The sequence below is a fragment of the Peromyscus californicus genome, unplaced genomic scaffold, assembly GCF_007827085.1.
Source record: "Peromyscus californicus insignis strain IS unplaced genomic scaffold, ASM782708v3 Scaffold_5__1_contigs__length_169319896, whole genome shotgun sequence".
In the NCBI taxonomy this organism is placed as follows: Eukaryota; Metazoa; Chordata; class Mammalia; order Rodentia; family Cricetidae; genus Peromyscus; species Peromyscus californicus.
This window is the reverse complement of record NW_026294573.1, coordinates 37,658,245-37,671,794: the sequence shown is the minus strand read 5'-3', so window position 1 is coordinate 37,671,794 and position 13,550 is coordinate 37,658,245. Positions and strand designations below refer to the sequence as shown.

Genomic DNA, 13,550 nt, shown 5'->3' with positions numbered 1-13,550 from the left:
AAAAAAAAGAAAGCTAAGGTCTTGCATTCACCCTGCAGCTGTCAGGAAAAGTGGGTCACAAACTTTGGGACTTTTTTTTTTTTAATTTTTACATATATGAGTGTTCTCCTTGCATGTATATCTATGTACCATGTTTATGCTAGTGCCCTTAGAGGTCAGAAGAAGGCACCAGATCCCCTAGAACTGAAATTATGGACGCCACCATGTAGGTGTTGGGAATCCTCTGCAAGAACAACATGTGTGCAGGGGCTAGAGAGATGGTTCAGCAGTTAAGAGCACTGGCTGCTCTTTCAGAAGAACCTGGGTTCAATTTCCAGCACCCACATGGCAGCTCACAACTGTCTGTAACGCCAGTTTCAGGGGACCAGACACCCATGGTAAAAACACCAATGCACATGAAAATAAATTAATCAACTAAAAAAAAAAAAAAAAAAGAACGTGTTCTTAACCACTAAGCCAACTCACCAGTCCCTAAACTATAAGTCTTTATTGGGAGGCTTCTATCTGCATTTGCACAGGTACCAGCTGTCACATGACCCCTGGAGTCATTAAGTCCTTTTCCTTAAACCCTTATCTCCTGGTCAGACCAGGAAGAATAGAGGCATCTTCTGAGTACTTACCTAGTCAGGCATGATAGCACATGCCTGAATCCCAGCATCTGGGAGGTAGCCTGGGATACATGAGATACTATCTCAAAAACAGAGAAAGAAAGGAAAAAAAAAAAACAAACAAAAAACCTAGCAGCTTCATGGGACACAATAACTCTGCCATCTAAAATTGGTAGGAAGAGCCGGGCAGTGGTGGCACATGCCTTTAATCCCAGCACTCGGGAGGCAGAGCCAGGCAGATCTCGGTGAGTTCAAGGCCAGCCTGGTCTACAGAGCGAGTTCTAGGACAGGCTCCAAAGCTACACAGAGAAACCTTGTCTGGGGGGGGGGGGGGTGGAGGGGGGATTGGTAGATTGGTAGGAAGATGTAGCCAAGCAGTTGGGAGGAGCAGGACATTCATTAATGTAATTCATCAAGGGTCCATACCAACAACAGGGGTCCAGAATGTGCTTGCCCCTGGATCATTTGAAACCCACTGAAAGAAAAAGGCCCTCTTGGGCTGGGACCACACAGAGATTCTTCAGCTCTCCACAGAACTAGAGTCTACACATAGAAACCCTGATGCTTTAGACTAAAAGCAACTGTCAAGAAGGTTCTGAAGTACTAACAAGGATATGTCTTGTTCAGGAAAGCTAACTGCACCACAGAAGAGCTGCTTCAGCAGGTTGATAAGAACAAAACCAGGCCACAGGGCTCCCCAAAAGTGGAACTTACCCTATAAGACTTTGTTATTTATTCAGTGCCAATTCATGGCACAGACCCCACTCCTTCCCTCAAACACCAGCCCTTAAAGGCTCCAGACAGACCAAGCCAACAGATCTGGGCAGTTTCCAAATAGCTCAGAAGGTCTCAAATCGTTTGGATGACCAGAGTTGAGGCTATTACCTATTCACGATACTGATGAGCTCCCGCAGACGTTCCTCCCCTAGCTGCCTGTCTACCTCACTGGCAGCTGCATCTCGACTCTTCAAAATTGGCAACTCAAAATGCTTCTTGAACTCCTGAGCGGTTCCTAAACTCAGGAGAGAATTGAATAATAAGCATGTAAGGGTAGAATGATTTTTCTCACTACTAATAATGACAAACCACCTCATCACCAATCACCCTCCTTGATGAGAACAAAGCTGAACAAAATACAAGCAATTTTTATTTAATGAATCAGACAGCAAAGCAGTGAAGAGGTGAGTGGCTAAATAAAGTTAGATGGTAATGCACTAATAAGAAACCTTACGGTAATTTAAATGGACTAAAGTTTCAACTATAAGATAAAGTCACAGGCTGAGGATATGGCTGAGTGGGTAAAAGCACTAGCAGCACAAGTTTGACAACCCAAATTTCATCCCCAGAACCCATAAAAAAATCTAGACTTGGGGCTGGAGAGATGGCTCAGAGGTTAAGAGCACCGACTGCTCTTCCAGAGGTCCTCAGTTCAATTCCCAGCAACCACATGGTGGCTCACAACCATCTGTAATGATATCTGGTGCCCTCTACTGGCCTGCAATCATACATGCTGTATACATAATTAATAAATCTTAAAAAAAAAAAAAATCTAGACTCAATGGCACACATCTGTAATCCAGCACTGCTATGGGGAGCTGGGAGGCAGAGGATCTCCTGGAGCTTGAGAGCACAGCAGCAGAAACAAGAGAGACCCTGCCATAACAAAGTAGAAGGCAAGAATCAATCCGCAAAAATCATCCTTTGACCTTGATATTCTCTCTCATACACACATACAATAAATTTAAAAAATAAAATAGGTTGGGCATGATGGTACACAGCTTTAATCCCAGCAGAGGCAGGTAGATCTCTGTTTATTTTAAAGCCATCCTAGTAAACATAGGAGACTCTAGGTCAACCAGGGCTACACAGTGAGACCTTGTCTCAAAAAAATAAACATAAGATAAAAGATGTTGGGGGTATGGAGGACAAAGAGATGGCTCGGTAGTTAAGGACACTGGCCACTGAAGACCAAGATGGCCAGGAGACTCTCCACCTTCAAGAATGCCTGATGAAGCCGGGCGGTGGTGGCGCACGCCTTTAATCCCAGCACTCGGGAGGCAGAGCCAGGCGGATCTCTGTGAGTTCGAGGCCAGCCTGGTCTCCAAAGCGAGTTCCAGGAAAGGCGCAAAGCTACACAGAGAAACCCTGTCTCGAAAAACCAAAAAAAAAAAAAAGAATGCCTGATGAAGGAGCTGGTGCTGGTAGTGTCCTTCTCTGCCTGGGGCCTCACCCCTACACCAAATATGCTGACCTAATCAACCAGGCCACACCCTACAACTACTCAGTGCCTGTTCAAGATCATGGGAGGGGCTGGAGAGATGGCTCAGAGGTTAAGAGCACTGACTGCTTTTCCAGAGGTCCTGAGTTCAATTCCCAGCAACCACATGGTGGCTCACAACCACTTGTAATGAGATCTGGTGCCCTCTTCTGGCCTGCAGGGACACAGGCAGGCAGAATACTGTATACCTAATAAATAAATAAATCTTAAAAAAAAAAAAAAAAAAAAAAAAAAAAAAAAAAAAAAAAAGATCATGGGAACATACCCAATGTGCCCAGCCACCCACTGGACCCTCAGGGCCAAAGCCTGGAATGTCTGAAGAACCTGCAAATACTTCTGATGATAGAAGAGGCCCCCTTCCCTGTTGCCCCTGTAAAAATGTGAAAACAAAGAAAGAAAGAAGGAACTGTGGCCTCCCTTCCACAGAACCCCAGGATCGCCTCTCAACACTCAAAAGGTGACTCATAACCATCCTCAACTCCAACCCTAAGAGATCTCATGCCCTCTCTGGTTCCTTGGAAAACAGGCACACATGTGATACATAGATATACATATGCAGGCAAAGCACATATAAACAAAGTAAAAATAGTTTTTTAAAAAAGCTACCAGCCATGTTACACAACTGCCAGTCTATATCATCTTTTTTTGTTTTTTTTGTTTTGTTTTGTTTTTTTCGAGACAAGAGTTTCTCTGTGTAGTCTTGGTGCCTGTCCTGGATCTCACTCTGTAGACTAGGCTGGCCTCGAACTCACAGAGATCTGCCTGGCTCTGCCTCCCAAGTGCTGGGATTAAAGGTGTGCGCCACTGCCACCAGCTGGCTAGTTTACTGATTTCTAGATTGGCAGTTGTGCTGGGCGGCAGTGGCACACACCTTTAATCCCAGCACTTGGGAGGCAGAGCCAGGCAGATCTCTGTGAGTTCGAGGCCAGCCTAGACTACAGAGCGAGATCCAGGACAGGCACCAAGACTACACAGAGAAACCCTGTCTCAAAAAACAAAAATAAAAAAAAAAAATCAGGAAACTGAGGCAGGAGTTTAAGGCAAGCATAGGCTATACAGCAAGACCCTGCCTCAAAAAAAAAAAAAAAAAATTAATTAATTAATTAAAACCCACAAAAACCAAAAATAGTTTTTTTGGCAGGGAATAGTGGTGCATGCCTTTAATCCAAACAGGAGGTAGAGGTAGAGGCAGACAGATCTCTGAGTTTGAGGCCAGCCTGCAGAGAGAGTTCCAGGACAGCCACGGCTATACAAAGAAACCCTGTCTCAAAAAAACAAACAAACAAACAAAAAAAAAAAAACAGGAAAAAGAAAACTGGAGAGCAATTGAGAAATTTACCTGAAATCCACCTCTAGAAAGCACACGTGAGCACGCAAACATGATTACACACACACACCACTACTCTATGATGCCTGGGGTTAAAGAAGACAGTAATTACAGTGGGGTGGGCAGCTTGGTGTGGTAGTAACTGAACTACTAACAGTTCCAGAAATGTTCTATTGCAACAATTTTGTCTGTCTAAGGAGATTATGTATATTCTGTCTAAGGAGATTTTTCTGAGCACTAGAGCAATGGGGAAGCTGGAGGACCAGCAGATCCCTGGTCACTGGTTCAAAAACTAAGGTGACAGGCAAGATGGCTGGCTCAGCAAGGAAGGCACTTGCTCCAGACCTGACAACCTGAGTTCAGTTCCTAGGACTAGCATGGTTGAGAGCTATTCTGGCATGCACATACATACCCATCTCATACTTAAATGAAAATGTGGGGCTGGAGAGATGGCTCAGGGTTGAAGAGCATATACCATTCTTGCAGGACCCAAATTCGGTTCCTAGCACCCATGTAAGGCAGCTCATAACTGACTATAACTCCAGTTCCAAGGGATCTAACTCTAACTCTCTCTTCTGAAATACATGGGGAACTGCACTAATGTACACAACACACACACACACACAATTAAAAGTACTAAGTATTTTATATTTGTATTGAAGGCAGTGGTATCACATACCTTCAATCCCAGCACTCTGGAGGCAGAAGCAGGCAGATTTCTATGAATTTGAGGCCAGCCTGGTCTAAAGAGTGAGTACCAGGACAGCCAGGGCAACACAAAGAAACCCTGTCTCGAATGAATGAATGAATGAATGAATGAATGAATGAATGAATGAATGAATACTAAGTATAATGGGCAGAGAGTTACCTCAGCAGTTGAGCACTTGCTCCTCTTGCAAAGGACCCTGGGTCAGTTCCCAGAACCCACATGGTGACTAACAACCATCTGTACCCCTCCAGTTCCAGAAGATCTGATGCCAAGAGCACCACGCATACACACGGTGGTATATATACATGCATGCAGACAAAACAGTCATATACATAAAAATCTTGAAAGATACAGTGTAAAATCCTCTTAAAAATCCTGTGAAATTTTAAAAACTAAGGGAGAGAGCAGTCAAAGACCTACCCACAGCATCACATGCTCATACCACATTGGATCACACATAATTTAATGCACAGGGCTATTTCCAGCTCCAGCTGATAGGCGTTCCATCGCCTACATAGCTCACACTGCCTCTGCAGAAGACAAATGACCCAAGTGGGTCTTTCTGAGTTGTTCCACAGTCAAAGCCAGCCTACAGTTTCGCCTCACCATCCCTTTTCCTCTTTTGAGCTCTGACTGACCTCAAACTCCCTGTGTAGCCGAAAACGGTTTTGAACTCCTGATCCTCCTGTCTCCATCTCCCAGGTAGGAGATTACAGGCATCAGCTTGGCTATGGCTTGGCTACCCTCTGCCAAGAGAAGCCTTCTAACAAGAGTGTCTACTGATCCACACCTAATTGGCAATGTAACCTTGCTCTCCTCAGATGGAGTTACACTCTAAGGACAAAGCAAGCAGGGCTCCTTACCCAAAATGCCTGAATTAACGAAGTGCACCAAGCTGAAATATTCAAGCAAGTCATTTTGGATGGGGGTCCCGGAGATGAGCACCCGCCGGCTGGTATTCAAGCTGTCCAGGGCCTGGTAAGTCTGATTCTCGGAGTTTTTAAGTCTGTGTCCCTGCAAGATAATAAATTCTCACTTAGGATGATTTAATATTCTTAAATGATAAAAGTCTGCAGATAGAAAAGAGTCACAAAGCCGGGCGGTGGTGGCGCACGCCTTTAATCCCAGCACTCGGGAGGCAGAGCCAGGTGGATCTCTGTGAGTTCGAGGCCAGCCTGGTCTCCAAAGCGAGTTCCAGGAAAGGCGCAAAGCTACACAGAGAAACCCTGTCTCGAAAAACCAAAAAAAAAAAAAAAAAAAAAAAAAAAAAAAAAAAAAAAAAAAAAGAAAAGAGTCACAAACATAACAGGTCCTAAGGTTGCAAGAACTAGGTAGGCCAGCATAAGCTTCTTTGCCATTGACTTGGAGAAAAGTATTAAGCTCACAAGGTAGACCAATGCTACACCCAAAAGGCAAGGATTCCCTCTGTTCCCTCCAATTTTTCCATTTCCAAACTTCCAGAACCTTCCTACTCAGCCATCTTTCACAGTCTACGTGGCCATAATACAGACCCTGATCTCAGGAGTCCTCCTCCTGCTCCCTGCCAGTCCAACCAACACAGAGCTTTCAGAGCCAAGTGCCTCGAGGTCTTGTTTGACCCATGATGCTACTATATCCAAAGAGCTTCCCTTCACAGCTCTTCCCTACCCTATCCTCTCTGCAGCCATCCCTAACGTCTCTTGAAGCCATTTACTTTCAAGAAGATAGAAAAGGACTCTTTTCCTAAGAGCCACCAAGCTGAGATCAAGCAAACAGCCTTTCTTTTGTTGTTGTTGTTTTTTGTTTCTTTTTGTTTTTTGAGACGAGGTTTCTCTGTATTAACTGCTCTGGCTGTCCTGGAACTCTATTTGTAGACCAGGCTGGCCTTGAACTCACAGAGATCTACCTGCCTCTGCCTCCCAAGTGCTGGGATTAAAGGCATGTGCACCACCACCTTGCTCGAAAACGGTCTTTCTAAGTATAGCTTCCTCTCATTTCCATGCTGGGAAAGCCACCAAAAATTAAAAACCACTCACCCACCAGTAAAGAATGAACAAATTAGACTTGTTCTATTCAGCCTTTGATGATGGTATTAAACAAAGACTTCCCTAACTCCCACATAATCCATACAACAAATGAACATTATATTCATTTTAGAAATGAAGAAATTCAGAGAACTAAACAGTCACCCAAAAATCATGCTATACAATTAGCAGAGCTATAACTGAAACCCAGGACTGTCAATTCCAAAGCCACAGAGCTTTATCTCAACTAGACATGAACTTCTTAAAATAGATCCACATATTTGCTTTTTACAATACTTTCAGTGCACAGAATACAGTCATGCACAAAGTACTGATCAGTTAGTATTAGTTGAATGTAAGATAAATTAAGGTTCATCTATGAAAGAATTAAATATAAAATTTTAACTTTAATGGGCATCAACAATTGGGTTCTTTTATACTGAAGCTCCCTGTAGAAAAGGCCTCACAGAATCCTATGGACCTGGCACATAATAGACACTTGGATGAAATCTAAATGAGCACTTGAGTCTCTACTGGACCAGTCCCTGAGGCTCCAGACAGCTCCTATCATTACCATCAATTTTTTAAAAAACAGCTTCTGAGCTAGGTATGGTGGCCCATGCTTACAACCCCACAATAGCCCCAGAATATGTCAAGTGATCTTACGCTTTCCAAGAAATGAAAACATGGTAGAGCAGTCTCAGGGTAGCCACGAAATTTTTTTTTACAGTGAGAACTCACCAACCTCACTACTTTCTAGCATCTACCACCATGCATATGTACTAACAAGAAGTTCACAGTTAACCTACGAAAATCTGTCTTGGGAGTATGGGACAGGATGGGACAGGAACTGGAGAGATGACTCAGTGGTTAGGAGTGCATACTGCTCTTTCGGAGGATTCAGGTGCTTTACCCAGCACCCACACAGCAGCTCACAACAGCCCTTAACAGTTCAAGGGAATCTGATGACTTCTGACCTCCACAGCCTCCTGCACACATGGTACACATACATGTACTCAAGCATACACACAAATGTAAAAACAAAAACAAAACCCACACTACGGCTTTACTTTGCTTTGTTTTTTAAACAGTTTTCTCTTTGTAGCCTATGATGACATGAACTCTTTTTTTTTTTTTTTTTTTGGAGACAGGTTTCTCTGTGTAGCAGCTCTGACTGTCCTGGAACTTGCTTTGTAGACCAGGATGGACTCAAACTCACAGACATCTGTCTGCCTCTGCCTCCTAAGTGCAGGGATTAAAGGCATGCACCACCACTGCCTGGCTTTTTTTTTTTTAATAATTTATCTTTATTTTATGTGCATTGGCATTTTGCCCGAATGTATGTCCATATGAGGGTATCGGATACCCTGGAACTGTAGTTGCAGGGCTGCCGTGTGGGTGCTGGGAACTGAACCCAGGTCTTCTGGAAGAGCAGCCAGTGCTCTTAACTGCTGAGACATCTCTCCAGCCCCTGAACTTTTTAAAATATGTTTTTCATTAATGTGTATGTGTGTCTGCATGAGCTCATCTGTATGTGTGTGCAGGTGCCTGAAGAAGTCAAAAAGTGTTAGACACTGTAGAACTGGAATTACATGTGTAGTTGGGAGCCACCTCATGTGGGTGTTGAGAACCAAACCCATAACATCTTTAAGATCAATCAATGTCTTAGTCACTATTCTATTGCTGTGAAAAGACATCATGACCAAATTAACGCTTTTTTTTTAATATTTATTTTTTCTTATGTGCATTGGTGTTTTGCCTGCATGTATGTCTATATGAGGGGAGGGCGTTGGATCCTCTGGAACTGCAATTACATGCAGTTGTGAGCTGCCATGTGGGTGCTAGGAATTGAACCTGGGTCCTCTGGAAAAGCAGCCAGTGCTCTTAACTGCTAAGCCATCTCTCCAAATTAACTCTTATAAAAGCAAGTATTTACTAGCATCTTGCTTACAGTTTCAAAGGGTTAGTTCATTATCAACATGGAGGCACTGGAGGAGTAGCTGAGAGCTACATCCTGATCTGTAGGCAGAGAGAAAGACTGGGCCTGGCATGGGCTTTTGAAACATCAAAGTCCACCCCAGGGACACACTTCCTCCAACATGGTCATACCTCCTAATCCTTCTTAATCCTTTCAAACAGTTCCACTCCCTGGTGACTAAGCATTCAAATAGATGAGCCTATGGGGGCCACTCTTACACCAAGCTGATCAGTAAGCAGGCTCAGTTGCTGAGCCATCTCTCTAGCTCTTGGCATGAACTCCTGACCCTCCTCTTCAGCCCTTGAGTTTCTAGAATTATAGGCTTTTGCCACCATACCTATAACACACCAGACTTTCTTATCTCTGTGCTTCTAATTATTTAAACATTACTAACCTAGACTAAAAGCCATCTTTACCAAGGCTTAGGAGATACCAAACACTGGGATAAGAGCTTCCCCAATCAATTTACTGAGTCCCCACAATAATCATATGAGGAAGGTATGTATGATCACTCTATTTTCCAGATGCAGAAACAGATAGTCACATGGTTAAGTAACTTAAATATAAGGTCATACTACTGTTAGGTGGCAGAGCCAGGACCTGAGTAAAGGTATCTATAAAACCTGTTCCTGCAGGCGGTGGTGGTGCACGCCTTTAATCCCAGCGCTTGGGAGGCAGAGCCACGTGGATCTCTTTGAGTTCGAGGCCAGCCTGGGCTAGAGTGAGTTCCAGGACAGGCACCAAAACTACACAGGGAAACTCTTGTCTCAAAAAACCAAAAAAAAACAAAAAACAAAAACAAAAACAAAAAAACCTGTTCCCTTAAACACTGTGCCATGTCTCACTACACATCTAAATCCCTCCCAATCTTCAAAGTCCTTCTTTGGTCTAAGATTACTATTTAGAGGGGAAAAATACCAATTGGCCCCAGTACCTAAACTCTCCTCAGAGTTGTTTGTTTGTTTATTTGTTTGTTTGGGATAGGGTCTCACTAGCCTGGCTGGCCTAGAACTCACTACAGTAGACCCAGCCACAAACTCAGAGCTCCACCTGTCTGCCTCCTGAGTGCTGGAATTAAAGTGTGTGCCACCATGCTCAGCTCTCCCCAGTTTCAGGCACTGTTTCATCCCTCTTTTGGCAAACTGCTGTCATAGGCTCTCCCACTCACTTGTCCCCTCCAGTGTGGCATTCTCTGTTCTTGCAGTTCCCCAATGACTAGTGTAGTCCTGGGATAGTAATGCTTTGAAGACTCTGACATCCCGATCTTCTACCACCCAGACTACAAAGTGTTCAGTACCTCATCACATATGACCAGTCCAACATTTCCTTTTTGAAGGACTCCAACATGAAGGCGGAAAGTCTCATAGGAAATGATGAGGATAGGAGAAGGCACTCGAGCTCCACGCTGGTTCATGAATCCTTCTACAACAGAAAGGTGTCAGAGAACGAGTCAGAAGATCTTAAAGGAAAGCAGTCTGACAGCTGTGTAACATAGCCTAGAAAGAATTGTGCTGGTTTTCAATGGCCGTTTCCCCCTTGTCCCCACACTGCCATCAACACTGGCCACAAGCGAACAGACAAAGTAAAAAACCTGGGTGGAAGAGTATAGCCTCATTTGTTAAAGCTTCATACCCAGTTTCCGGTCTATTTCGTCCTTAGAGCCTCCGTCGATGGCCAGAGGTTGGATCCTCCCTCCAAGCCATTTTCCAACCTCATTGTACCAGTTCTTCACCAAGCTGGAAGGTGACACTACCACTGCTTTTTCAATTTCTGGCTTGCACTCTGGGCTCTGGCGTAAAAGTGTCCACATCAATGTGATGCACTGTAGTGTCTTTCCCAGGCCCATCTCATCAGCCATGATGCAGCCATGGCTTCCCGGGATCCGACGACTGGTGACACACTCCCATAGGAACTTCACTCCCTGATGAATAGTACCATTTAGTCCACTCAGACACCTACTTAGCCCCTAGCCACACATCCTTCCCCTGACCCTCATTTACCTCTCTCTGATGAGGCCGCAACACCTTACTGAGAATAGGATCAACAACCACATGGACAGGGAGTTTTTCCCTGAGAAAACATTGCAGAAAAAAAAAATAAATGTTGCTCAGACTCAGGCAAGGTCAACCCTCAGGAAGTGGTATCCTGCGGACCCAGAAGGTTTTACACCTTCTCTCCCAGGGAATAAACCAGAGTGAGGCCCTGCTTTAGGACTCAGGAAATTCAGAAAGGTGAGACTCCTGTCCTCACCTCATCACTTGCCCCTCCAAATGAGCACGGCAGAAGGCAGTGAGGACCTCCACAGCCTGAACACAACACACACTCCCACAGACAGTCTCCTTCCCAACCACTTACTCTGGATACAGTGCTGCTGTCATGTCAGCTCTGGTAACCTATGACAATTCCAAGGGCGGTGGCGGGGAAGGGGTCACACCAAACACCCTCCATCCTCCAGGCACGTACACGTATAGTGGACTAGAACTACTCAAAAAATATCAATGTGCATACTTATCAAGCTTCAGCTGGTCATGGACGCTTAGTGGGGGAGGCTCATACAGAACCAAGGCACCTTCCTCCAGAGGGTCATGGAGGGCACGACGAACTCCAGCCCTTTTCAGACCCAATGCTCGAGAGCCCAGAGGACCTAGAAATCAGCAGTCAACCTGTGAGCTGACCCTCTATAATCAGGCACTCCAGCAAGCCCAACTTAAATGCCCATCCTTCATGGAACCTTTCTGAATATCCATGACTTCTTTCCCAGAACTCCTTCAAGCCATCTGTGAATCTATTGGACCATTATCTCTTCAGCCCTGAAGCATCTTTTCCTATTTTATTTCTCCCATTCAACTACAAACTTCTGGAGGGCTTTATCAAGTTCATCTCAAGCCAACTGTAGCAAGATCTAAAACTCAACAGAGGCCTTTCATATGTGAGGACTTGAAATCTGGCTGCTTCCTTCCCTAGTCCCAGGTCAGGCACAATGCAATGTCCTAAACAAGATGAAGGAAAACTGGAAATTAAACCTCCTCCACAGTCAGCCTTATAAAGGAACTAACACTGAACATGCTTGAACTAAATGAAGGCAGCATCATTAGCTACCGGGCACACCAAAAGCTTTTGAGTAGACATGCCCCACCAAGAAGATGAAAGACAATTAGTCTTGGCAGTCCCTGCTAAATGCCGGATAGCCTCACACAGGCCTCAGGAGGATCATGTCAAACACATCCACCCATGGACTGACATCTTTAATTCCCAGGTTAGCATATAAGTCTTCAATCTATTCAGGCACACTGACACAAATGACTTAAAAAAAAAAAACTGAAAAGACGTGCCAGGTGGTGGTGCACATTTATAATCCCATCATTGAGGATCCTGAGGCAGGAGAATTGCTGTGACTCTGAGGCCAATCTGGATTAAACAGCAAAAGCCTGCATCAAAACAAACAGATGCTGGAGATGTCTAAGCAATTAAGAACAAGCATTGCTCTTCCAAAGAGTCTGGGTGTGATTCCAGCATCCATGTCAGGCACGCCACACAACACATGCAAGATCCAATGCCTCTGACCTCCTCGGGAGGCCAGATGAACACACACACACACATACACACACACACACACACACACACACACACACACACACACACACACACACACACACACACACGATTAAAAATAAAATAAACTACCAGGCATAGTAGCACACGTTCTTAGGAGGCAGAGGCAGGAACACCTCTGTAAGTTCAAAGCCAGTTTGCCTAGTCTATAAAGCAAGTTCTAGGCCACCCAGGATTACACAGTGAGACCCTGTCTCGAACAAAACACAAAATAAACTTAAAAAAAAAAAAGAAAAAAAATCAATAAAGTCTCCATTTTACCTTGATAGTTTGGAATGGGGACCTTGAAAGGCTTTGACAAAATGCTTCGAATAAATGCTTCCTAAAAAGAAAAAGAAAAACAGGAATTCAGGACTGTTGAAGATTTTATAGACCAATAAATGATCTAATATGTTCCACTTCAGGTGTTTTTTTTTTTTTTTAATTAAGAAAAATTTTTCATTCATTTTACACACCAATCAAAGATCCCCCTCTTCCCTCATCCTGCCTCCCCAGGCTCCCCCCGCAACCTACCCTCCACTCCTCACCCCCACAAGAAGGCAAGGCCTCCCATGGGGAGGCACATCCAGCAGAGGCAAGTCCAAGCCCTTCCCCCTGCCTCAAGGCTGCACGAGGTGTCCCATCAGAGGTAGTGGGCTCCAAAAAGCCCCTTCATGCACCAGGGATGGATTCTGATTCTACCACCAGTGGGACCCCCAAGCAGATCAAGCTACACAATTATCTCGCCATGCAGAGGGCCTAGTCCAGTCCCATGCAGGTTCCACAGCCATTGATCCAACTTTCATGAGTTCCCACTAGTTTGGCTTGGTCGTCTCTGCAGGTTTCCCTATCATGATCCTGATGCACTTGCTCATAGAATCCCTCCTCTCTCTCTTTGACTGGAGTCCTGGAGCTCTGCTTGGTGTTTGGCCGTGGATCTCTGCATCTGCCTCCATCAGTCATTGGAGAAAAGCTCTGTGATGACAGGGTATTCACCAATCTGATCAGTGGGGCAAGCCAGTTCAGTTCAGGCACCCTCTCTACTATTTCTAGTAG

At 44.6% G+C, this 13,550-nt stretch overlaps 1 protein-coding gene and 1 pseudogene across 1 annotated transcript in view; one reads left to right on the top strand and one right to left on the bottom strand.

The window, feature by feature from the left end:
- Window positions 1-13,550, bottom strand: part of Rad54l (RAD54 like) — a 36,668-nt gene that overhangs the window by 4,851 nt on the left and 18,267 nt on the right. Inside the window, exons 5-11 of the mRNA XM_052715736.1 lie at window positions 12,777-12,837; window positions 11,412-11,547; window positions 10,904-10,973; window positions 10,536-10,824; window positions 10,201-10,325; window positions 5,786-5,936; window positions 1,494-1,620 (exon numbers count right to left, since the gene is read on the bottom strand). Of these exons, the coding sequence (XP_052571696.1) occupies window positions 1,494-1,620; window positions 5,786-5,936; window positions 10,201-10,325; window positions 10,536-10,824; window positions 10,904-10,973; window positions 11,412-11,547; window positions 12,777-12,837 (959 nt within the window). The remainder of the gene's footprint in view (window positions 1-1,493; window positions 1,621-5,785; window positions 5,937-10,200; window positions 10,326-10,535; window positions 10,825-10,903; window positions 10,974-11,411; window positions 11,548-12,776; window positions 12,838-13,550) is intronic.
- LOC128096099 (NADH dehydrogenase [ubiquinone] 1 alpha subcomplex subunit 3-like) lies at window positions 2,582-5,705 on the top strand (annotated as a pseudogene).